The sequence below is a fragment of the Styela clava genome, chromosome 1, assembly GCF_964204865.1.
Source record: "Styela clava chromosome 1, kaStyClav1.hap1.2, whole genome shotgun sequence".
NCBI classification, from domain to species: domain Eukaryota; kingdom Metazoa; phylum Chordata; class Ascidiacea; order Stolidobranchia; family Styelidae; genus Styela; species Styela clava.
Genome location: NC_135250.1, coordinates 16,793,044 through 16,816,658, shown reverse-complemented (window position 1 = coordinate 16,816,658; position 23,615 = coordinate 16,793,044). Strand labels below are relative to the sequence as shown.

The 23,615-nt window shown below is 35.7% G+C and overlaps 2 protein-coding genes across 9 annotated transcripts in view; both read left to right on the top strand.

Annotated features, from left to right (window-relative positions):
• The first annotated feature begins 3,463 nt into the window (after positions 1 to 3,463).
• The window catches only part of LOC120345502 (coiled-coil domain-containing protein 57-like), a 56,476-nt gene continuing 36,324 nt past the window's right edge, over positions 3,464 to 23,615 (top strand). For 2 of the 8 annotated variants that reach the window (XM_078110867.1, XM_078110863.1), the window contains exons 1-5: positions 3,464 to 4,000; positions 14,309 to 14,405; positions 20,262 to 20,470; positions 21,621 to 21,680; positions 22,038 to 22,205. In XM_078110867.1, the coding sequence (XP_077966993.1) occupies positions 20,288 to 20,470; positions 21,621 to 21,680; positions 22,038 to 22,205 (411 nt within the window). In that variant the 5' untranslated portion in view covers positions 3,464 to 4,000; positions 14,309 to 14,405; positions 20,262 to 20,287. Of the gene's footprint in view, positions 4,001 to 14,308; positions 14,406 to 20,261; positions 20,471 to 21,620; positions 21,681 to 22,037; positions 22,206 to 23,615 lie in introns of those variants that run through there. The other 6 variants (XM_078110847.1, XM_078110844.1, XM_078110841.1 and 3 more) reach the window with 5 other exon arrangements.
• LOC144420961 (uncharacterized) lies at positions 17,026 to 20,262 on the top strand. The gene has a single exon (XM_078110874.1). The coding sequence runs from the start codon at positions 17,072 to 17,074 to the stop codon at positions 17,684 to 17,686; it is 615 nt and encodes a 204-aa protein (XP_077967000.1). The 5' UTR covers positions 17,026 to 17,071; the 3' UTR covers positions 17,687 to 20,262.

Sequence of the window (23,615 nt, the reverse complement as noted above, 5' to 3'; positions counted from 1 at the left end):
TAACTTCTATACAATTTTTATTTTATTGTTTTATATTGTTCTATCATGCAAGTTAAAAAATAAATGATGGCGGTAATCTATGTCCTTCATTGAAACTTTCCATAGTTGGAAACCCTAACAACAAGGTACAGGTAAAATTTCAAACTACATTTGTGACTTGTATCCTTTGATATTTCGATTTACGTTGAGACTGGGGGCATGAATCTTCATTGTCACACTTCCTCGGGATTAGAGCTCAACCGATATATCGGCTCGATAGTGCGTGTTTGCCGATGTATGATATCGGCAATAAAAGGCCGATATATATATCGGCTATATAAAACAGTTAAAAAACCTAAAAAATGTTCGTAAAAGTTGTTTTTTTTACTGTTGGTTGGGATAATACACTTATGTGGTTTATTGTTTTTATAATTAAATTACACATGAGGGGGCATCAAATTCTTCAGTGCTTAGGGCACCAAAGGGCCTAATCCGCCCCTGGCTATAGTTCTAATGCCAACAGTATTAAATCTACTCTAGACTGGGACGGATTTAACTGGCAGGCTTGTAACGCGGTACCGGAATCATAGAACACAATAAATAAGGTACGATAGTCAGGTCAAATATTGAGTGGCAATCCTAAAGTGCGGAAACCGGAACCACGGGATAGGATAGGGTTCACATATTTATCCCGGGGAGAGGAAAGCCGATAAGACGACTTAATCATGTGGCAAACCACGGCCTCTCGTCCGGTCACCAGTACATATCTTGTATTGGATTAGTTAGCCAGTTATTTGCTTTCGGAAGCATGGACTTGAAATGCGCTAATATGCGAGAACGGCGGGAAAACGCCAATACTAAAATACGAGTATGACGGATACTACGGGAAATTTTCAAAGAGTGCGAAATTTCACAAAAAAAGCGGAAATGACGGTAAATCGCTCCAAGGAACGGGAAATTTACATTTTAGAATATGTGTAGTGAAAATTGCATCAGAAAGTGAGAGCAACGGAAATATTCACTTGGGTGAAATTTCACTAATGAGCGGGAACTACGGGAAAAGTGGGAACGACGGGAGTCGTGATACGGAACCGGGAATATACATTTTTAGACTATGTGTAGGGTAAATTGCACTAAAAACTGAGAGCAATGGTAAATATATACACTTGGGCGTGAAAGTACGGGAAATTGCACTAAAAAGCGGGAACGACGGGAATTTGCTCTCCGGAACGGGAAATATGCATTATAGAGTATTTATAGGAGAAATTGCACTAGAAAACGAGAGCAAAAAGAAATATGCACTTGGTGTGTATGTACGGAAAATTGTACTAAAACGCGGGAACTAGGGGAAATTTCATTAAAATGCGGGAAATTTCGCTCTATGGAACCGCAAATGTACATTTTAGAGCAGGGTTTCCCAAACTGGGGTTCGACTACATAGGGGTTCTGCAGCGATATCAAGAGTCTAAAATATATATATTTTAACGTAGCCTGTATCCTCTGTTACATAGAAATTCGTAATCGGGATAAAGACGGTCCATGCGTCTGTGAGGTACACCTCCGTCACAGAGCTATGGTCGGTAATAATCGACTGTATGCGTTATTGAGTTATTGATACTTCGCAAAGGTCTTTTAACCCCCATTGCTGCAATAAAGAGGCGTGAAACCCAGTTAATTGTGTGAGACTATCCACGTTTACACAATAAAATTAGTTCCACGTGTTCAACTCGTACCGACAGTCCGGATATTGAGGTGCAAATAAATCATAATTTTATCGCATTGCCGTTAGCTCACCAATATTTAACGTCAGTATGTATGGATTCAGACTTTCATGAGTTTTATTCCGTCGAAATATATGTAAACTTTATAGAATCGTTGCCGTCGGGCCTACGAGTTTTCTTGTCACAAATTAATCCGTCACATTAATGTCATTTGTATTGTTGTGTTCTAAATCCAGATGAAAACTTATCCTTCCTCGTTGGTTAGGCAGATAAATTGATATGCATTGGATGGGAGTTCTTAAAAAATATTATTCACAAACAGGGGTCCGTGGCCCAAAAAGTTTGGGAAACTCTGTTTTGGAGTATGGGACATTGCACTAAAAAGTGAGAGCAACGGGAAGTGAAACTACTAAAAAATTGCACTAAAAGCGGAATGACGGAAACCACGGGAAATTTCACTGAAAAGCGAGAACGAATGGAAATCGCTCTATGGAACGGCAAATATACATTTTAGAGTATGTGTAGAGAAAATTGCACCAAAACGTGACAGCAACGGGATATATACAAGTGGATATGAAAGTACGGAAAATTCACTAAGAAGCGGTAACGACGGGAAATCGCTCTACGGAACGAGAAATATATATATTTTAGACTACGTGTAGGGAAAATTGCACTAGCACTAAAAAGTGAGAACAACGGAAAATATAGCCTACATTTGGGTTTCGAAAAATCGCAGGTTGTCACCACAAGTTGTATGTCGCGATAATTTATTTTATTAGTTTTTTGCCATATTCATATTTTTGCCCCCGGGACCGGAAAAGCTCGACATAATTCGATTATCTTACTAAAATTTTCAATTGTCACAAAATTGCCAATATTCGAATCCAAAAAAATTCCGAAAAATCGCAAAATGAAACCACAATTTTTTCGTTGCGACAAGTTTCTATATTAGTTCTCTATTCATAGGTGAATACAAACTTATGCCCTCGAGACGGCAAATTACCGAACCGAAACCGAATTAATTAGATTATCGCGGCGGTGTGGCTCAACGGGCTAAGCGTTAGGAATACGCTCGCCACCGCACCTCTAATTACTCTGCGTGGGTTCGCAGGTTCGAATCCCATGCAAGCATGGTTATGTGCGAGAGGATTGCTGGACTCCTCGCCGTCGTTGGGTGGTTCACGTAACCGCTGGTCGGTTTCGGCTTCCTCCACCACCAAGTCCATGCTTCCGAAAACAAACAATATACCTAATCCCATACCCGACTTTGAATGGTAACCGGACGAGAGGCCGTGGTTCGCAATATGGATAAGCCGTCTTATCGGCTTTCCTCTCCCCCGGGATAAATATGTAAATCCCATCCTATCTAACCAAAAAATCCAATTTTCACAAAATTGCCAATATTCGAACCCAAAAAAGTTCCAAAAATCGCAAGATTTCACAACAATTTTTTCATTGCAATAAGTTTTTATATTTGTCCTCGATTCATAGGTGAATTTAGATTATTGACCCTGGGACCGGAAAAGCTGATTTGAAAACTGTACCAAAATTTTTCAATTATCACAAAACTGCCAATATTCGAACCAAAAAAAGTTTAAAAAATCGCAGGCTTCCACCAATTTTTTTTTATTGCTATAAGCTTACATTTCAGTTTTCTATTCAATGGTGAAATGAAATTTTTGTCTCCATGACTGAAAAATATCGAAATATCTCGTAAATAAATGCAATTTTGACAAAATTGTAAATATTCGAAATGCAAAAAATTCGATAATTCGCTGAATATTTCTACAATTTTTCACAGTAGTAAGATTGGTTGGTATCATATTTTATGTTAGCTGTGAATTCTACGATAAATATTGTAAAAATAAAAATTTAATAAGATTTTGAAATTCTAATCTTTATTGTACGATTCCAGACACACCCTGGTATGACATCCGGTACAATTCTTTGAACATTTGTCCGGAATTTTGCTAGCGATGGCCGCTACTGTTAATGAAAAATCTTAACAACCATGGAAAAAAAGTGTTCTTGTTGTTACCGACCGTTGCGCGCCCCTACCCGCGAATAAGCGCGATACCGCCAGTTGCACCAATAAATTAAAAATGTTGCTAGCTTCCAATAAGTATTTCAATGTTACATATTGTTATTTTTTTATTTACGAGATCAAAAATTGATGTGTTTGATCGTAGTAGTATATATTTACGGTTTGATTGAGTCTTTGACCCAAATTTTTCGACCGCTGCAAATAAAATACCGCAACATCAATATCAACACTAATCACCCAGGCGGAACGGTTTATTGTGTATTTTCTGACCACTGTGAAGCTAGTAGCAAACCTTCTTCTAATTTTGCGCAGCGGTGCGTTAAATCTCGTTTTTGTGCTCATTGAAGCGCGATATTGCAGTTTTGTGCTTATTGAAGGGCGTTGGTGTAAATCATGGGCGAGTCCTAAATTCCACACTGGGAATAACACTTAGTTTACAGATACAGAAGAAATACATTGCGATAAGCAGTAAATTCAAATATATTTACGGCAACTTGCGAATGAGTGGAGATCATCCCGGCGGTTCGATCGACTTTGGCGTTTCATTTGTTAAATTACATTGGCGAAAAGTTTATATACTCGCCTGATAAAATGGGAACAGGAAAGATCCGTTGACAAAATGTTGGATTACGTATTCATATGTGTTATAAAAAAAATAAAACAAAAATAATGAAACTAGTCTTCCATGTCATCTGTATATGTTTAAGTATTTACTACTAATTAAAAGTTATGATTCTTTTACATGACATTTTGGGGTAATAGTTCTCATGACCGCAAACCTTTATACGGGGGTGTTAGATGGCACTCCAAGGAGAGAAATTATTAATTTCAACCGATCCAATGTTGAGGTCTAAATCATATGACCATCTAGACCAGTGGTTCTTAACCTTTTTTGCATATTTTACCCCTTCATCAAACAGGATTACAAAATTTACCCCTAAAACATCATTAATTAAAAGTTATCAAGTAAAGTATAAAGGGCCCTAACTGTAGACGCGAAGCCTTTTTTTACTCTCTTTTTTAATCCATATTCGCTTCTGTATTGAAAAAAGGACCGGTTTTTACTTAATCATGCTAAGTGCTGTTTTAGTTGGACAGGTTTCATGATACTATTTGAAAAGATTTCCATGCACAGAAGATACGTATACGTAAACTCAAAATCTAAATATTCGTCCTGATCAGGGGCGCAGCCAAGATTTTAAAGAAAGGGGGGAGGGGATCGAAATCTAAAAATCTCATTCACTGTTGAAACAGTGGTCGCGATTACGCGCTCGTTAAAAGAACCGTCTTTCCTCCAATCCCTGAGAATTTCTGTGCTATTTTTAGTAGCATTTTGTTTCAACAACTTTTAGTGTGCTATTTTGGGGACAACATTTAATGGTATGGTTAAAATAACAAAGAACACCACTTAATTGAAGGTGTTGGTTTTCGGTTTCGTTTGAAATATAAGACTACTGTTAATAATACGATAACACTGATTTATCGCAACATAACGAGCCGTGGTTTATGTATGTTCATAATCATTTTTTACAATAACCAAATTTACCCCCAAGAACGAAGAAATTTACCCCCAGGGGTAAATTTACCCCAGGTTAAGAAGTGCTGATCTAGACTTAATTTACTAAACACTAAGATACCGTTGGAAAATCGTCTATGAAAATTTACGCGGTTCCCCATTTGCATGTGCTTATTTTCCTCAAGTGTTAATCCAACAATGAGATGGACAAATGAATGACTTAGAATGCTTCAAAGCCTAGTAAATTATTAAAAAATTTGATTGCCGTACACGAGTTATTACTTCGTAGGAAATTGTGTATTGTATGACGTAACAATGGTTGAATTTCATTATTATATCTTGGTTATTTCAGAATTTTCACATGCATTTTGTGGTATATAGGCAGTAATCAGAGCATAAAGGAGTTATTGTTATTTCAATATGTCTCGATTACGTGAATTCAAAAGTTGGTTTATTTTACGTCGTATGACGTATAATATCCAAGCAGCATGCCCTTCCGCTCAATAGTAGTCAAGTTTCAATATTTAATAGAAAAAAGGGCTAACTGAAGTATTTCTCGCAACTTGGACAAAGCTTTTCGAATTTTAGAATTTAGAGTATTCTCACAGCGAAAATGGATTCATTTGTTAAAATCACATATGTCAAAAAATGGTAAAGATTACCATTTACAAATCCAAGCAGCCAAAAAGAGGGTAAAATTACCATTTTCAAATCCTAATACAAAGCCATTCCGCCCAAGAGGCACGAGATTCAACTATTCAATAATTAAGAGGGTTACCTTAAGTTTTTCATACAACTCGAAACAATCCCTGCAAAATTTTAGAAATTCGAGTATTATCACAGACAAAATGCCCTTATTTCAAAATACTTATAGCGAAAAAATCTGATTTAGCCAAATTTGAAAGCCTAGCAGCACACTCTTCCGCCCAAGAGGCATCCGATTTGATTATTTATTATTAAAGATGTTTATCTGAAGTTTTTCACACAGTTCGAACCTAAGCCTTGTTTTTATTAGAATCTAGGGTATTATCGAAGCGAAAATGGCCTTATTTGGAAAAATTACTTATAGCGAAAAAAGCTGATTCAATCAAATTTCAAAGCCTAGCAGCACACCCTTCCGCCCAAGAGGCATCCGATTTGATTATTTATTATTAAAGGTGTTTATCTGAAGTTTTTCACACAGTTCGAACCTAAGCCTTGTTTTTATTAGAATCTAGGGTATTATCGAAGCGAAAATGGCCTTATTTGGAAAAATTACTTATAGCGAAAAAAGCTGATTCAATCAAATTTCAAAGCCTAGCAGCACACCCTTCCGCCCAAGAGGCATCCGATTTGATTATTTATTATTAAAGGTGTTTATCTGAAGTTTTTCACACAGTTCGAACCTAAGCCTTGTTTTTATTAGAATCTAGGGTATTATCGAAGCGAAAATGGCCTTATTTGGAAAAATTACTTATAGCGAAAAAAGCTGATTTAGCCAAATTTCAAAGCCTAGCAGCACACCCTTCCGCCCAAGAGGCATCCGATTTGATTATTTATTATTAAAGATGTTTATCTGAAGTTTTTCACACAACTCGAAGCTAAGCCTTATTTTTATTAGAATCTAGGGTATTATCGAAGCGAAAATGGCCCATTTTTGAAAAATTACTTATAGCGGAAAAAGCTGATTCAATCAAATTTCAAAGCCTAGCAGCACACCCTTCCGCCCAAGAGGCATCCGATTTGATTATTTATTATTAAAGAGGTTTATCTGAAGTTTTTCACACAAATCGAACCTAAGCCTTGTTTTTATTAGAATCTAGGGTATTATCGAAGCGAAAATGGCCCATTTTTGAAAAATTACGTATAGCCAAAAAAGCTGATTTAGCCAAATTTCAAAGCCTAGCAGCACACCCTTCCGCCCAAGAGGCATCCGATTTGATTATTTATTATTAAAGATGTTTATCTGAAGTTTTTCACACAACTCGAACCTAAGCCTTGTTTTTATTAGAATCTAGGGTATTATCGAAGCGAAAATTGCCCATTTTGGAAAAATTACTTATAGCGAAAAAAGCTGATTCAATCAAATTTCAAACCCTAGCAGCACACCCTTCCGCCCAAGAGGCATCCGATTTGATTATTTATTATTAAAGATGTTTATCTGAAGTTTTTCACACAACTCGAACCTAAGCCTTGTTTTTATTAGAATCTAGGGTATTATCGAAGCGAAAATGGCCCATTTTTGAAAAATTACGTATAGCGAAAAAAGCTGATTTAGCCAAATTTCAAAGCCTAGCAGCACACCCTTCCGCCCAAGAGGCATCCGATTTGATTATTTATTATTAAAGATGTTTATCTGAAGTTTTTCACACAACTCGAACCTAAGCCTTGTTTTTATTAGAATCTAGGGTATTATCGAAGCGAAAATGGCCCATTTTTGAAAAATTACGTATAGCGAAAAAGGCTGATTTAGCCAAATTTCAAAGCCTAGCAGCACACCCTTCCGCCCAAGAGGCATCCGATTTGATTATTTATTATTAAAGATGTTTATCTGAAGTTTTTCACACATCTTGAACCTAAGCCTTGTTTTTATTAGAATCTAGGGTATTATCGAAGCGAAAATGGCCTTATTTGGAAAAATTACTTATAGCGAAAAAAGCTGATTTAGCCAAATTTCAAAGCCTAGCAGCACACCCTTCCGCCTAAGAGGCATCCGATTTGATTATTTATTATTAAAGAGGTTTATCTGAAGTTTTTCACACAACTCGAACCTAAGCCTTGTTTTTATTAGAATCTAGGGTATTATCGAAGCGAAAATGGCCCATTTTTGAAAAATTACTTGTAGCGAAAAAAGCTGATTCAATCAAATTTCAAAGCCTAGCAGCACACCCTTCCGCCCAAGAGGCATCCGATTTGATTATTTATTATTAAAGAGGTTTATCTGAAGTTTTTCACACAACTCGAACCTAAGCCTTGTTTTTATTAGAATCTAGGGTATTATCGAAGCGAAAATGGCCCATTTTTGAAAAATTACGTATAGCCAAAAAAGCTGATTTAGCCAAATTTCAAAGCCTAGCAGCACACCCTTCCGCCTAAGAGGCATCCGATTTGATTATTTATTATTAAAGATGTTTATCTGAAGTTTTTCACACAACTCGAACCTAAGCCTTGTTTTTATTAGAATCTAGGGTATTATCGAAGCGAAAATGGCCCATTTTTGAAAAATTACGTATAGCGAAAAAGGCTGATTTAGCCAAATTTCAAAGCCTAGCAGCACACCCTTCCGCCCAAGAGGCATCCGATTTGATTATTTATTATTAAAGAGGTTTATCTGAAGTTTTTCACACAACTCGAACCTAAGCCTTGTTTTTATTAGAATCTAGGGTATTATCGAAGCGAAAATGGCCCATTTTTGAAAAATTACTTATAGCGAAAAAAGCTGATTCAATCAAATTTCAAAGCCTAGCAGCACACCCTTCCGCCCAAGAGGCATCCGATTTGATTATTTATTATTAAAGAGGTTTATCTGAAGTTTTTCACACAACTCGAACCTAAGCCTTGTTTTTATTAGAATCTAGGGTATTATCGAAGCGAAAATGGCCCATTTTTGAAAAATTACTTGTAGCGAAAAAAGCTGATTCAATCAAATTTCAAAGCCTAGCAGCACACCCTTCCGCCCAAGAGGCATCCGATTTGATTATTTATTATTAAAGAGGTTTATCTGAAGTTTTTCACACAACTCGAACCTAAGCCTTGTTTTTATTAGAATCTAGGGTATTATCGAAGCGAAAATGGCCCATTTTTGAAAAATTACTTGTAGCGAAAAAAGCTGATTCAATCAAATTTCAAAGCCTAGCAGCACACCCTTCCGCCCAAGAGGCATCCGATTTGATTATTTATTATTAAAGAGGTTTATCTGAAGTTTTTCACACAACTCGAACCTAAGCCTTGTTTTTATTAGAATCTAGGGTATTATCGAAGCGAAAATGGCCCATTTTTGAAAAATTACTTATAGCGAAAAAAGCTGATTCAATCAAATTTCAAAGCCTAGCAGCACACCCTTCCGCCCAAGAGGCATCCGATTTGATTGTTTATTATTAAAGAGGTTTATCTGAAGTTTTTCACACAACTCGAACCTAAGCCTTGTTTTTATTAGAATCTAGGGTATTATCGAAGCGAAAATGGCCCATTTTTGAAAAATTACTTGTAGCGAAAAAAGCTGATTCAATCAAATTTCAAAGCCTAGCAGCACACCCTTCCGCCCAAGAGGCATCCGATTTGATTATTTATTATTAAAGAGGTTTATCTGAAGTTTTTCACACAACTCGAACCTAAGCCTTGTTTTTATTAGAATCTAGGGTATTATCGAAGCGAAAATGGCCCATTTTTGAAAAATTACTTATAGCGAAAAAAGCTGATTCAATCAAATTTCAAAGCCTAGCAGCACACCCTTCCGCCCAAGAGGCATCCGATTTGATTATTTATTATTAAAGAGGTTTATCTGAAGTTTTTCACACAACTCGAACCTAAGCCTTGTTTTTATTAGAATCTAGGGTATTATCGAAGCGAAAATGGCCCATTTTTGAAAAATTACTTGTAGCGAAAAAAGCTGATTCAATTAAATTTCAAAGCCTAGCAGCACACCCTTCCGCCCAAGAGGCATCCGATTTGATTATTTATTATTAAAGAGGTTTATCTGAAGTTTTTCACACAACTCGAACCTAAGCCTTGTTTTTATTAGAATCTAGGGTATTATCGAAGCGAAAATGGCCCATTTTTGAAAAATTACTTATAGCGAAAAAAGCTGATTCAATCAAATTTCAAAGCCTAGCAGCACACCCTTCCGCCCAAGAGGCATCCGATTTGATTATTTATTATTAAAGAGGTTTATCTGAAGTTTTTCACACAACTCGAACCTAAGCCTTGTTTTTATTAGAATCTAGGGTATTATCGAAGCGAAAATGGCCTTATTTGGAAAAATTACTTATAGCGAAAAAAGCTGATTTAGCCAAATTTCAAAGCCTAGCAGCACACCCTTCCGCCCAAGAGGCATCCGATTTGATTATTTATTATTAAAGATGTTTATCTGAAGTTTTTCACACAACTCGAAGCTAAGCCTTGTTTTTATTAGAATCTAGGGTATTATCGAAGCGAAAATGGCCCATTTTTGAAAAATTACGTATAGCGAAAAAGGCTGATTTAGCCAAATTTCAAAAACTTCAGATAAACCTCTTTAATAATAAATAATCAAATCGGATGCCTCTTGGGCGGAAGGGTGTGCTGCTAGGCTTTGAAATTTGGCTAAATCAGCTTTTTTCGCTATAAGTAATTTTTCCAAATAAGGCCATTTTCGCTTCGATAATACCCTAGATTCTAATAAAAACAAGGCTTAGGTTCGGGTTGTGTGAAAAACTTCAGATAAACCTCTTTAATAATAAATAATCAAATCGTATGCCTCTTGGGCGGAAGGGTGTGCTGCTAGGCTTTGAAATTTGGCTAAATCAGCTTTTTTCGCTATAAGTAATTTTTCCAAAGAAGGCCATTTTCGCTTCGATAATACCCTAGATTCTAATAAAAACAAGGCTTAGGTTCGAACTGTGTAAAAAACTTCAGATCAACATCTTTAATAATAAATAATCAAATCGGATGCCTCTTGGGCGGAAGGGTGTGCTGCTAGGCTTTGAAATTTGATTGAATCAGCTTTTTTCGCCATACGTAATTTTTCAAAAATGGGCAATTTTCGCTTCGATAATACCCTAGATTCTAATAAAAACAAGGCTTAGGTTCGAGTTTTGTGAAAAACTTCAGATAAACCTCTTTAATAATAAACAATCAAATCGGATGCCTCTTGGGCGGAAGGGTGTGCTGCTAGGCTTTGAAATTTGGTTAAATCAGCTTTTTTCGCTATACGTAATTTTTTCAAAATGGGACATTTTCGCTTCGATAATACCCTAGATTCTAATAAAAACAAGGCTTAGGTTCGAGTTGTGTGAAAAACTTCAGATAAACCTCTTTAATAATAAATAATCAAATCGGATGCCTCTTGGGCGGAAGGGTGTGCTGCTAGGCTTTGAAATTTGGCTAAATCAGCTTTTTCGCTATAAGTAATTTTTCCAAATAAGGCCATTTTCGCTTCGATAATACCCTAGATTCTAATAAAAACAAGGCTTAGGTTCGAACTGTGTAAAAAACTTCAGATCAACATCTTTAATAATAAATAATCAAATCGGATGCCTCTTGGGCGGAAGGGTGTGCTGCTAGGCTTTGAAATTTGATTGAATCAGCTTTTTTCGCTATACGTAATTTTTCAAAAATGGGCCATTTTCGCTTCGATAATACCCTAGATTCTAATAAAAACAAGGCTTAGGTTCGAGTTGTGTGAAAAACTTCAGATAAACCTCTTTAATAATAAACAATCAAATCGGATGCCTCTTGGGCGGAAGGGTGTGCTGCTAGGCTTTGAAATTTGGTTAAATCAGCTTTTTTCGCTATACGTAATTTTTCCAAAATGGGCCATTTTCGCTTCGATAATACCCTAGATTCTAATAAAAACAAGGCTTAGGTTCGAGTTGTGTGAAAAACTTCAGATAAACCTCTTTAATAATAAATAATCAAATCGGATGCCTCTTGGGCGGAAGGATGTGCTGCTAGGCTTTGAAATTTGGCTAAATCATCTTTTTTTGCTATAAGTAATTTTTCCAAATAAGGCCATTTTCGCTTCGATAATACCCTAGATTCTAATAAAAACAAGGCTTAGGTTCGAACTGTGTGAAAAACTTCAGATCAACATCTTTAATAATAAATAATCAAATCGGATGCCTCTTGGGCGGAAGGGTGTGCTGCTAGGCTTTGAAATTTGATTGAATCAGCTTTTTTCGCTATACGTAATTTTTCAAAAATGGGCCATTTTCGCTTCGATAATACCCTAGATTCTAATAAAAACAAGGCTTAGGTTCGAACTGTGTGAAAAACTTCAGATAAACCTCTTTAATAATAAATAATCAAATCGGATGCCTCTTGGGCGGAAGGGTGTGCTGCTAGGCTTTGAAATTTGATTGAATCAGCTTTTTTCGCTATACGTAATTTTTCAAAAATGGGCCATTTTCGCTTCGATAATACCCTAGATTCTAATAAAAACAAGGCTTAGGTTCGAGTTGTGTGAAAAACTTCAGATAAACCTCTTTAATAATAAACAATCAAATCGGATGCCTCTTGGGCGGAAGGGTGTGCTGCTAGGCTTTGAAATTTGGTTAAATCAGCTTTTTTCGCTATACGTAATTTTTCCAAATAAGGCCATTTTCGCTTCGATAATACCCTAGATTCTAATAAAAACAAGGCTTAGGTTCGAACTGTGTGAAAAACTTCAGATCAACATCTTCAATAATAAATAATCAAATCGGATGCCTCTTGGGCGGAAGGGTGTGCTGCTAGGCTTTGAAATTTGATTGAATCAGCTTTTTTCGCTATACGTAATTTTTTCAAAATGGGCCATTTTCGCTTCGATAATACCCTAGATTCTAATAAAAACAAGGCTTAGGTTCGAACTGTGTGAAAAACTTCAGATCAACATCTTTAATAATAAATAATCAAATCGGATGCCTCTTGGGCGGAAGGGTGTGCTGCTAGGCTTTGAAATTTGATTGAATCAGCTTTTTTCGCTATACGTAATTTTTTCAAAATGGGCCATTTTCGCTTCGATAATACCCTAGATTCTAATAAAAACAAGGCTTAGGTTCGAGTTGTGTGAAAAACTTCAGATAAACCTCTTTAATAATAAACAATCAAATCGGATGCCTCTTGGGCGGAAGGGTGTGCTGCTAGGCTTTGAAATTTGATTGAATCAGCTTTTTTCGCTACAAGTAATTTTTCGAAAATGGGCCATTTTCGCTTCGATAATACCCTAGATTCTAATAAAAACAAGGCTTAGGTTCGAGTTGTGTGAAAAACTTCAGATAAACCTCTTTAATAATAAATAATCAAATCGGATGCCTCTTTGGCGGAAGGATGTGCTGCTAGGCTTTGAAATTTGGCTAAATCAGCTTTTTTGACTATAAGTAATTTTTCCAAATAAGGCCATTTTCGCTTCGATAATACCCTAGATTCTAATAAAAACAAGGCTTAGGTTCGAGTTGTGTGAAAAACTTCAGATAAACCTCTTTAATAATAAATAATCAAATCGGATGCCTCTTGGGCGGAAGGGTGTGCTGCTAGGCTTTGAAATTTGGCTAAATCAGCTTTTTTCGCTATAAGTAATTTTTCAAAATAAGGCCATTTTCGCTTCGATATTACCCTAAATTCTAATAAAAACAAGGCTTAGGTTCAAGATGTGTGAAAAACTTCAGATAAACATCTTTAATAATAAATAATCAAATCGGATGCCTCTTGGGCGGAAGGGCGTGCTGCTAGGCTTTGAAATTTGGCTAAATCAGCTTTTTTCGCTATACGCAATTTTTCAAAAATAGGCCATTTTCGCTTCGATAATACCCTAGATTCTAATAAAAACAAGACTTAGGTTCGAGTTGTGTGAATAACTTCAGATAAACCTCTTTAATAATAAATAATCAAATCGGATGCCTCTTGGGCGGAAGGATGTGCTGCTAGGCTTTGAAATTTGACTAAATCAGCTTTTTTAGCTATAGGTAATTTTCCGAATAAGGACGTTTTTTAGCTATGAGAATACCCTAGGTTTTAAAATTTGGAAGGCTTATGTTCTCCTATGGGGGTACGCTGACTCCCCATTTTTTAAACTCGTCATCCATCTCCTTAGTTTTGTTTACTGTACAACTTGACTTGATTTAGGAATTGCTCATCTGCTATTTCGAAGGAAGTTAAATAAAATTCGTGTCATTTTTATTGTTTTTTCATTGTTTATCATGTAATTTATTGTTATTTTTTGCTTTGTAGATGTTAATTTATCGTAAATGATTAGTATCTTCCCATTGATCGTATTCTAAATTCGTTTTTCTACATTTTTTCGGATGTAGATTATGACACTCCTTCATTTCTGCTGCCAATATTCACCTTTCCGCTTCGCCGCACACAAAGGTCAAATTGCTACTAGCTTCACAGTGGTATTTTCTGATTTCCTTTACGGTAATTGCAGAATTCGGCAAGTCGTTTGCTGTTCAGCTGTTTGATTTTTCTGTGGTCGGCATACAGGCATACGGTAAGTCTTCTGAAGCATGATTTGCTAGACTCTTCTAGCGGTTTAGCTCAAATAAGTCTCCACACTATCAGCTACGGTATCGGTACGTAATCAATCAAACTGCATTCCGGTTTGTTCCAGGGAGATCAATTCACGAAAATCTTCTTTCCACAGTTTTAATGTATTCGAGAAGATATACTTTGTGCAAATACTGAAATAAGGAAAAATTTACCATTAATTGTTTTATCAATAGATCAACAAAAAGCTTAGGCTATCACATGACAGACAGAAATATACTAGTTGAATTATTAGGAAAAATCTGGATTTGGAAAAAATCTTATAAATTGGATAGTTAATTTATATAAAAATGCTTCTTCAAAAATAAATGTGAATGGATATTTAGCAGAAAAAAATTTGGATGCAAACAGGTGTGCAAGTGCAGTTTCAAGTATTTTGTGGCGTCTAGACTGCTAGAGCTCCGCAGGCAAAACAATAGACTGCTAGAGCTCCGCAGGCAAAACAATAGACTGCTAGAGCTCCGCAGGCAAAACCATGGCGGGATTTCCAAACCATGGCCGCTAACCTATGACCAAACCCACGGCGACTGACATTTCAGCTGCCATAAACCAATAGCGAGCCGCCGTGGTTACGGCAGCAAATCGAATACCACCAATTTTGCTGCTGTAACCACGACATGTCGGCTGTCTGTAATAGTAGGGCTGCCCCTGATGGTGATAAAGATTGGGTAAGTCATTTTTTTCGAATCGAATAGTTCGAATATTTTTTACGAATACCGAATAGTCGAATAACGAATATTTTTTGTAAATACAACGGGGGTCCGTCGGAGGTGATACTCTCTTCAAAAATTAGAAGAAACTTTAAAAATGTTGGTTTTATTTTCTCTAAATCAAAAATTTTTCACAACGTTGTGCGACGTTAACGATGATATTTATTTTATTTTTGTACACACACGGAATTGCGAATCCGGCGATAGTTTAATTATATTATACGTTCATCGGCGACGAGTTTCTGAGGACAGCGCAAATATTTTGATGGAAAAGCGGCAATATAAAATACTGAAAATAAATCTTTAAAAAATATGATTTCCCAGTTTTTTTTTTATGCGAATATTGATTCAGATAATCATTAGTTAAACAAATCTTTCAATCCGACTCGTCCATCTGAAAGCTCACAGATACCCGTATTTTCCCGAAATTACGCCTATATCGCGAATAGGCCGACTCCTCAAAAGCGGCCCTAAAACAATGATTTTATAAAAAATCGTACATAAGCCAGTCCTACGAATCGTTACACGCCGGACGCCTCAAGAAAAACGTAGAAAGAGAACAAAATTACTGTAACGCAAACATTCTCACGTTTATCGTTTCTGCATGTTAGCGAGGGCCGTAGGTGGATTATTACCCGTAACTCTTACTTGTTAATTTATGTTAATAAAGTCTATATTGCTTTTGAATGCGTTGTGATTGTGTCGGGAGTTTAAAATAGAGTTCCTGAATCAGCATAAAACAATTTTCTTTGATCGTCACAAAGGCGATTAATTTCGTTCCTTGTCCGTTTCAAGGAAAGAAATAACGCTGTATTAACACATTCCTATAAATCGCTACGAATCTTAACACGCCAGACGCCTTAGGAAAGGCGCAGAAAGAAAACAAAATTGCTGTAACACAAATATTTCTCACGTTTATCATTTCTGTTTGTTTGCGACGGCCGTAGATTCTTACTTGTAAATTCATGTTAATAAAGTCTATATTGCTTTTCATGCGTCGTGATTTGTATTAATGGAAGGGATTGTTGTCGGGAGTTTAAGAGAGTCCCTGAGTCGGCATAAAACAATTTCCTTTGATCATCCGCAACGCGGTTAATTTTGCTAAAAGTCCTTATCACTGCCCCTTAACGGATAACATATCGTAAAGGTGATTAAAAGCAGCGCGCCGTTAATTGCCTCTACGGCGATAGCGCACCAAATAATAACGTTTTCACCACGAAACAACTGGCCTTAAATCGACACTGTTGCTGTTATGTAAAAGAAACACAAGCGAAAACAAACAATCACAGCCTGTACAAGCGTCACGTGTTAAACAACCAATCACAGACTGTACAAGCCATCAGCTGTATGATAAGACAATCCACTTTCACAAGCGATTGTGTGTATGCGTGCACGCTTTTTATTGTGAAAACTTGGTATGGTTTGAAGCTTTTGGAATTACCGGCAAGTCAGCATAATATCATTTCGTTGCTTGATCAATTCTGATGCACGAATGAGCCGATTTTTTGGTGCAATCTGAGTTATGCGCGAATAAGACTGTCCCTTAGTTTGGCAACTTTTTTTTGAGTTTTAAACTCGGCCTATTCGCGAGCATATACGGTAATTCTGTTGAAACACAGCTCTAAATATCAATCTGTTCTAGCCGTCTTTGGATGACTTTTTGTCCAACCGTATCAGGCCTAACCATGATTGTTACTAACGAAATTATAAATGTGTAATTATTTTGTAATTAAGTGTCATTCCTGTACTATTCAAACTACAATTAACTAGAATTCAAATGAATTTTTTTTTAAATTAATCATTGGAACCAAATTTGACTTTACAATTATTATAATATTTGTCATTTATTTATAGTCTTTATTTGAAAAGCAAATTATAATTGAAAAGTGGCACATTGGCTATGGAATACAATTTGGCAAAAACGGAGAAGCCAATTAGTTTCAAATTATCAAATGATGGACTTACATGTGCAAAAAATCTAATGCAATCAGTGGAACTTCCAGAAGATATAGTGAAGATATTAAAATCAGCCATTGATATTGCTACGATAGATTTGCTGGAGCTTATCAAAGTCTTTGAGTGGCGTTGCCTTCAACATGATAATAACAAAAATGATACAGAAGTCCCGAATTTGTTTCCACTACTTAGAGATGCTTGTATGTTCATACCGAACTTGCCAGAAAAAGAACCTAATCCTGAACTTCAAAAGAGGCTTAAAAAATTGTCTGCACAACAAAAACATAGAGATTATAATAAAATGGTGGAAAATGTATCCAGAAAACCTTGTATTGCAAAGCTAAAACGAACTGGATCCTCACTTATAAGTGGTCTTAATTTTGCTTTAACCCTTTTTGCTTCATGTGGTGCAACAATGTACCTGCTACAGAGTTACATACCTGACCTGGCTTTTCGTGCAGGCATTGGTTTAGTGATTGGTACTGTTATATTAGTAATTGAAATTTATCTTGCTGCTAAAGAGATTGAGAAACAAACTGAAATTGGTAAAAAACAATGATTTACAATGTGAATTGGGTATTGCTATAAATGAATATTCCAAAATAATATAGCAACATTTCATATCGAGTAATGACTTGGCTGATAATGGTGAAAATACTGCCATTAGCCCCATTTTTTCAACTGATGGACCACGGTCTGAATTAGGACCTCTCAAATATTGGCTTCAGCCCCCGCACTTGTTTCTATATTTTGAAAACCCCGTTATCTTTAGATATTCGGAGGTATTAAATGACTTTTATTTATATTTTTAGAAGTTATTAAATTATACTAATTGCATCCAACTTGATAAGAAAAGAAATGTGACGCCGTAATTAACTTGTAGAATAGCGCTGTCTTGATTAGTGAATATCACAAGCTATAAACTACAACGAGCATTATGAAAGTTTAATTTTTAGAGGTTACTCAGTTATCCACGAATCGCTTTTCTGTTATTCTATAGCCCAGTGGTTCTTAAACTGGGGGGAGAGGTCACATGATGCCCAGGACCAGGGATGGCCAATTCTAATAAAGTATTTGAAAATCTCGTTATTCGAATATCGGAATTAGCGTTCTTAGTAAGAATATCGGATATTTATGTGACGTCACACATTTTCGACGTTGCTTTCAAGACGTTTCCGTTGAATGAAAACATTCACGATAGAAACTTGCACGCGATTATTTTTATCAGCGTGTCATCATGTTATTCTGGTCGTAAACGCTTTTATGATTGTGTTATTTTCTCCAAAACGAAGAATTTCCACAAATTTATTCCACGATAACGAAGACAATTATTTTATTTTTGTACTCGCACGGAATTGTGCATCCGGTGAATAGGATAGGATTTACATATTTATCCCGGGGGAGAGGTGATGGTTCGCCATATGGAGCATGATTTGCTTTTTAAGATTTTTAGTGGTTTAGGTTGAATAAGTCTCCAATCAAGCAGCTAATCAGAACTGGGTTAATGCTATTATTGGTAAAGTCAGATATTTTTAAAAGGCACACCGGTAATTATGTGGTTTATCATTCTTAGGAATAAAATTATTGAGGCAAAAATCTGAGGTTTCAATTTTATGTTGATACTTTAGTCCATAACTTTCACTATACCAATATTCCAGTTATAAGCCAAATGATGAGATTGTATGATTCGGACCTATACATGTCCGTTCTTAATTACGTAGAGACTGGTTCAGTGTGGAAGTGATAAACATGCCATGATAAAATTGTATTCACAGTTGTCAAAAATGAATCGAATATCAAAGTATTTGAATACTTATTTAGCTAACTTTGGAATAATTCTGAACAATGGTCACTTTTCATCATCAGCAAAGTGTTTCGTTTTCGAGCGAAGTCTTCAAACGTTCTGTCACATGTTTTTATGCTAATGAAATAAAATTGACACTTTGATTGTTTGTTATCTTCTATGCGAATGTGTGAAAATATCATTTTTATGTGTCGCAATGCCCCTAAGACAAAATATATTGTGTTTTTGTTTACTGGGAATTTTATTGGCTCTGGTCTTTTGCTTGCAATTGAAACACATTTATTCAAGCCTAATCCTATGCTACTGCAATTCATTCTCTTATGTGAGGTATCCAACCACAAATTTTTAATTACCAGATTGGAGATAACAGTTATTCCATTGTTTATTGTACGCAAACTCCATCATACACTATGAAAAGGTTTTATTTCTTGATTTTTATTTTAGAATATACTCAATATTTCATATTCCCTGATTATATCCAAGTCTGTGCATGAATAATGATGCTACGAGTGAGTTTTTTTTCAAAATGAGTTCTCTAGTATTCAGCAAACATTCTGAAATCATGTCTTCACTTGTGGAATAGTAAATAGGAATAAATACTAATTTCAGACTCGATTACCATCCTTGTACATTTACAGAAATTGAATTTTATAGGCTAGTATAAAAAAGATAAAATTAATTGAGTGCTGTAATATTTTATTCAAAAGTCAAATGAGCATTTAGTTTGAAGGTCATATATCACAATTCAAACTTGAAAATTGCTAAATTTCCCCTAAAATCAAGAATTCGCTATACCAAATATAAAAAGTTTTGATTGTATTCGAATATTTTATTTCTTTCAGACATCTCTAATGTTACAATTGAATTCGAATCATTGGATTCATCATTCAATTGATCTGGCTATTATAAAAATATTCTCATTATAGGTCATCTGCATCATGACATAAAATAATTTATTGTGGCATTTTTTAAATCAACCTACCGGTAGTTAGTAATGTACTATTTAGTGACAATCTTGTCTGCCTTCTGAGGATAATGCCAAATATAATTTTTAGTTACCGTAATTTCAATCTTTCAAATTTATTCACGTATTTTAATCATTTTTTATCAACTTAATGCTTCCAAATTGAAAACAATCATGTACTGGTGTGTCATCGATTAATAAATGTGCATATATTACAGATCTTTTATCCCTGTCAAAATTGTATGTTAAATCATATTTCCGATGTGTCCTGTTTGTATTATAAAAGGTAAATGCATAGTGAGTTTGAAAATTTTAGGCAATTCTAAAAAAAAATTTCGAATATTGTTCTGTTTTTGTTTTCTTCAGATTTATTGTCTATAGCCATAATTCAAATGAATTCTGTGAAGTTAAAAGAAATAGGAGATCTTGCAAACAAAAAAGAAAAAGAATGGAAACACTTGACATCACTTCAATTGTCCTCATTACAAACAGCTATGGTACAAAAAGCAAATGAACACAAAGAATTATGTGGAAAATTTACAAAATTAAAAGAAGATTTCAAATACAATTTAAAGGTATTATGAATTTTAAATTCTCAATGACTTATTTGATAATTACTGATAATAACCCTAAATGCTTTTTGGTAGCCTTGTCATTTTAATGAGTTTTTTTTAATTATGAGATACGGTAATTATTATTTGAATAAATCGTTTCGCGTAAAACATAACCATCCAAGTTAAAATTGAAAAAATCCCTTTCAATGTTTTGAATGTTCAGAAAATTTATTCTCCATAAATTCAAATCAGCAAAATTGTCTAAATGGATATAGGGCAGGTGTCATCATTGATGTATAGTATCAGGAAACATTTCATAGCCCTATGGATCAGTTGCTCTGAACAATGCTTTAGATCAGGGATGTCAGACTAGCATGCTTGGAATTTTGCTGAGGACTACATGTAATTTTTAATTTATATAATATATGCCTATATATATACATAGGCTACTTTGTTTTTGTTAAGTGTAGTTTGCGGCATAATTTATGAGCCAGATAATTTTAAATATTAAAAAACATTTACATGCTAATTTTTTGCAGTTATCATGAAAAAAAAAAGTAAAGTAATTTCCTAAAAGAGTATCGACAATACTCTGTATTCGTTGAAGTATTCAAATTATTCGAAAAAAATATGCAATAAAAAATCCACTCGATTAACATTAGATTACGACAAGTGATAGTTTCACAATTCGTGCACATTAGCTACCGGTACATGCAAGCTTGTTTTTATGCATATAAACTGTTATAACACCACTGACATCCGCGAGTTGTAGTTAACTCTCAAAATTAATTTTTACTATTTACAATAATGTTTAAATTACGGTAGCTGAGATTAAACCGGTCTAGCCAATATTTGTGAGCCCTGATGAAGATATGAACTTTTAAACTTGAATCAAGCCGTTTGAAATATTTCATTTTTGTGCTGACTACTCGCCCCTGTAGCATTTCTGTGGTCTCCCTAAATAACGCTTAAATAGCCTACCGGACTGTTTCTACTGAAAAAATTATAAAAGATTATTGTGATTTAATTTAACATGAAAAAGTCGTTTGGTTGATGTGCTGCATTTATTCTCAGGCTGGGTCAGGATGATGATTGTGAAATTGTATAAAACTGGGTTATAACTCAAATCTTACTATAATACTTCCTATAGCCTAACTGTTATGTTTTATAGCTGCTTCATGATCGGGATAAAGAACTGAAAACATATGATGAATCATTTACGAAAACAAAGGTTTGCTCTTAATTTATGACCTTACCTTCTCAAAGACTGTTCTTCGATTTCTCTGAGACATTGTGATAATTTACATATCCTAATTTACTTCTATGCTGAAAGTGTTTTTACTTTGAATTTATGTAATTGCACTTATCTAGATGTCCTCTGAGAGTGTGGATTCGAAATCCATTACATCTTGTGTCGGGCATTATCTACTGACTTCTCTATTTCAGCCATAAATTCATATGGTATATATCTTATGTTATAGAACTCGTTCCTACTCTTTTACCAGTGGTGATAGAGGCGAACTTCATCATTTTGCTTTGAGCTATACTACAAACCAAGCAATGGGCAAACATTATTTTCTATTTCCAGACTTTAGAAGTTTCTCATATGGCAGCAATCAGTGACTTGAAAATAAAGATTGCAAATCTGGCAGAATCGCTTGAACGAGAACAACAAACGAGGTGTGAAATGCAGCGACATTACAGGCAAAGACTCATAGACAAGCAAGCTGAATTGGAAGCTTTCAAGTCAACTAAGGTAAAATAAAAGTATATAAATTTTATATTTTTCGAATAGAAGAGTAAATCTTTTTCTCCTGTTGTCAATTTGTATTGGGTATACAAATTGCTAGACATAGCAATGATTCTGGTGCATAAGCACGTTAGCGTGGGTTACAGAAACCGTCCTTCGTCAGCATGGAATTCAGCATTCTTTTTAATAAGTTCAGGGCTGTGCTTGCTTGCTTGCTTCCTGACAGATAGCCTGGCTTGACTAGGGACAGACAAACGGTTGTTGAACTGAGCTTTTATTATCAGTAACAAAGCATATAATCCTAACTGCAGTAATCTACTGTTTTATCTGTAAATTGCAGGTTAATAGTTAAAGCAGATTGTTCAGTCTACAAGGCTAGCCTAGTACCGGTACGGGCAGACGCGACCCGTTGGAGGGGAGCAAAGGTCAAGGCATGGCACAAGTGCCATAGGGTTGTGGCACTGGAAGGATACATGTTGGCAAAGAAAATTCTTGCGCGATGGTCGACAAAGATATTGATTCGATGTAAAGCCCGTACTGAAGTCAGTATACAGTCCTTCCCAGCTCTCCAGCCTCTTTCTGCCACTCTTCGGGTGTTTCATGGAAGGGAATTGAGTGCCGTGAGAGATAATCTGCTGGATTGTGCTTGCCTGGCTGCCATAGAACTTCGTACAGTATGTCTTGATGTCTCATTTTGATTCTGCCTGTTCTGATTGAGCCTTTGCGCAAATTGCTAAAAATGCTGACCAGTGGCTTATGGTCTGTGATGATTTTCACTGGAGGACCTCTAGCGATATTGTTGCGGAATCGTCGCAAAGCAAAATCAACAGCCAGTGCTTCGGTATCGAGTTGAGGGTAGTGTTGTTCTTCCGGCTTAGTTGCCCGGCTTATGAATGCTACTGCTTTGGATTCAAGGATGCTTTTTCCTTGGGCGAGTATAGCTGAGATGCCAGTTATGTGGGCGTCCACGAATACGAAGGTTGAGGTCATTTATGTCAAAATATCTTAGCTCTGTGTCTGCTTGCAAAGATTGTTTAAGAGTTTTGAATTCTTTGTTGCATTGTGATGACCACCTGGATTCTTTGTATTTTGTTTGCGAGGCTGCGCAGATGTGTGGTCTTGCTTGACAAGTGTGGAATGAAGTCACCAAATGATTGTATGAAGCATGGGAAGGACATGACTTCATCTTTTGACTGGGGTTTTTTGTTGCTTTTTAAGTGACTCCACCTTGACTGGGCCTGGCCGAATCCCGTTTTTTGTAACGATCTTGCCCCCAGAATGGGGTTTCTGGTTTGCGAAAAATGCATTTGTCTCGGTTGAGTGTTAGGCTTGCAAGTAATTGACAAAAATCAATTCCGTAATTACGGCCAAATCGATTACGTAATGACCCCGTAATTGCGATATTTTTTCACACAT

Coding starts and splice junctions, on each gene's coding strand:
- LOC144420961 (XM_078110874.1), top strand. CDS start 17,072: ATGGAATACAATTTGGCAAAAACGGAGAAGCCAATTAGTTTCAAATTA.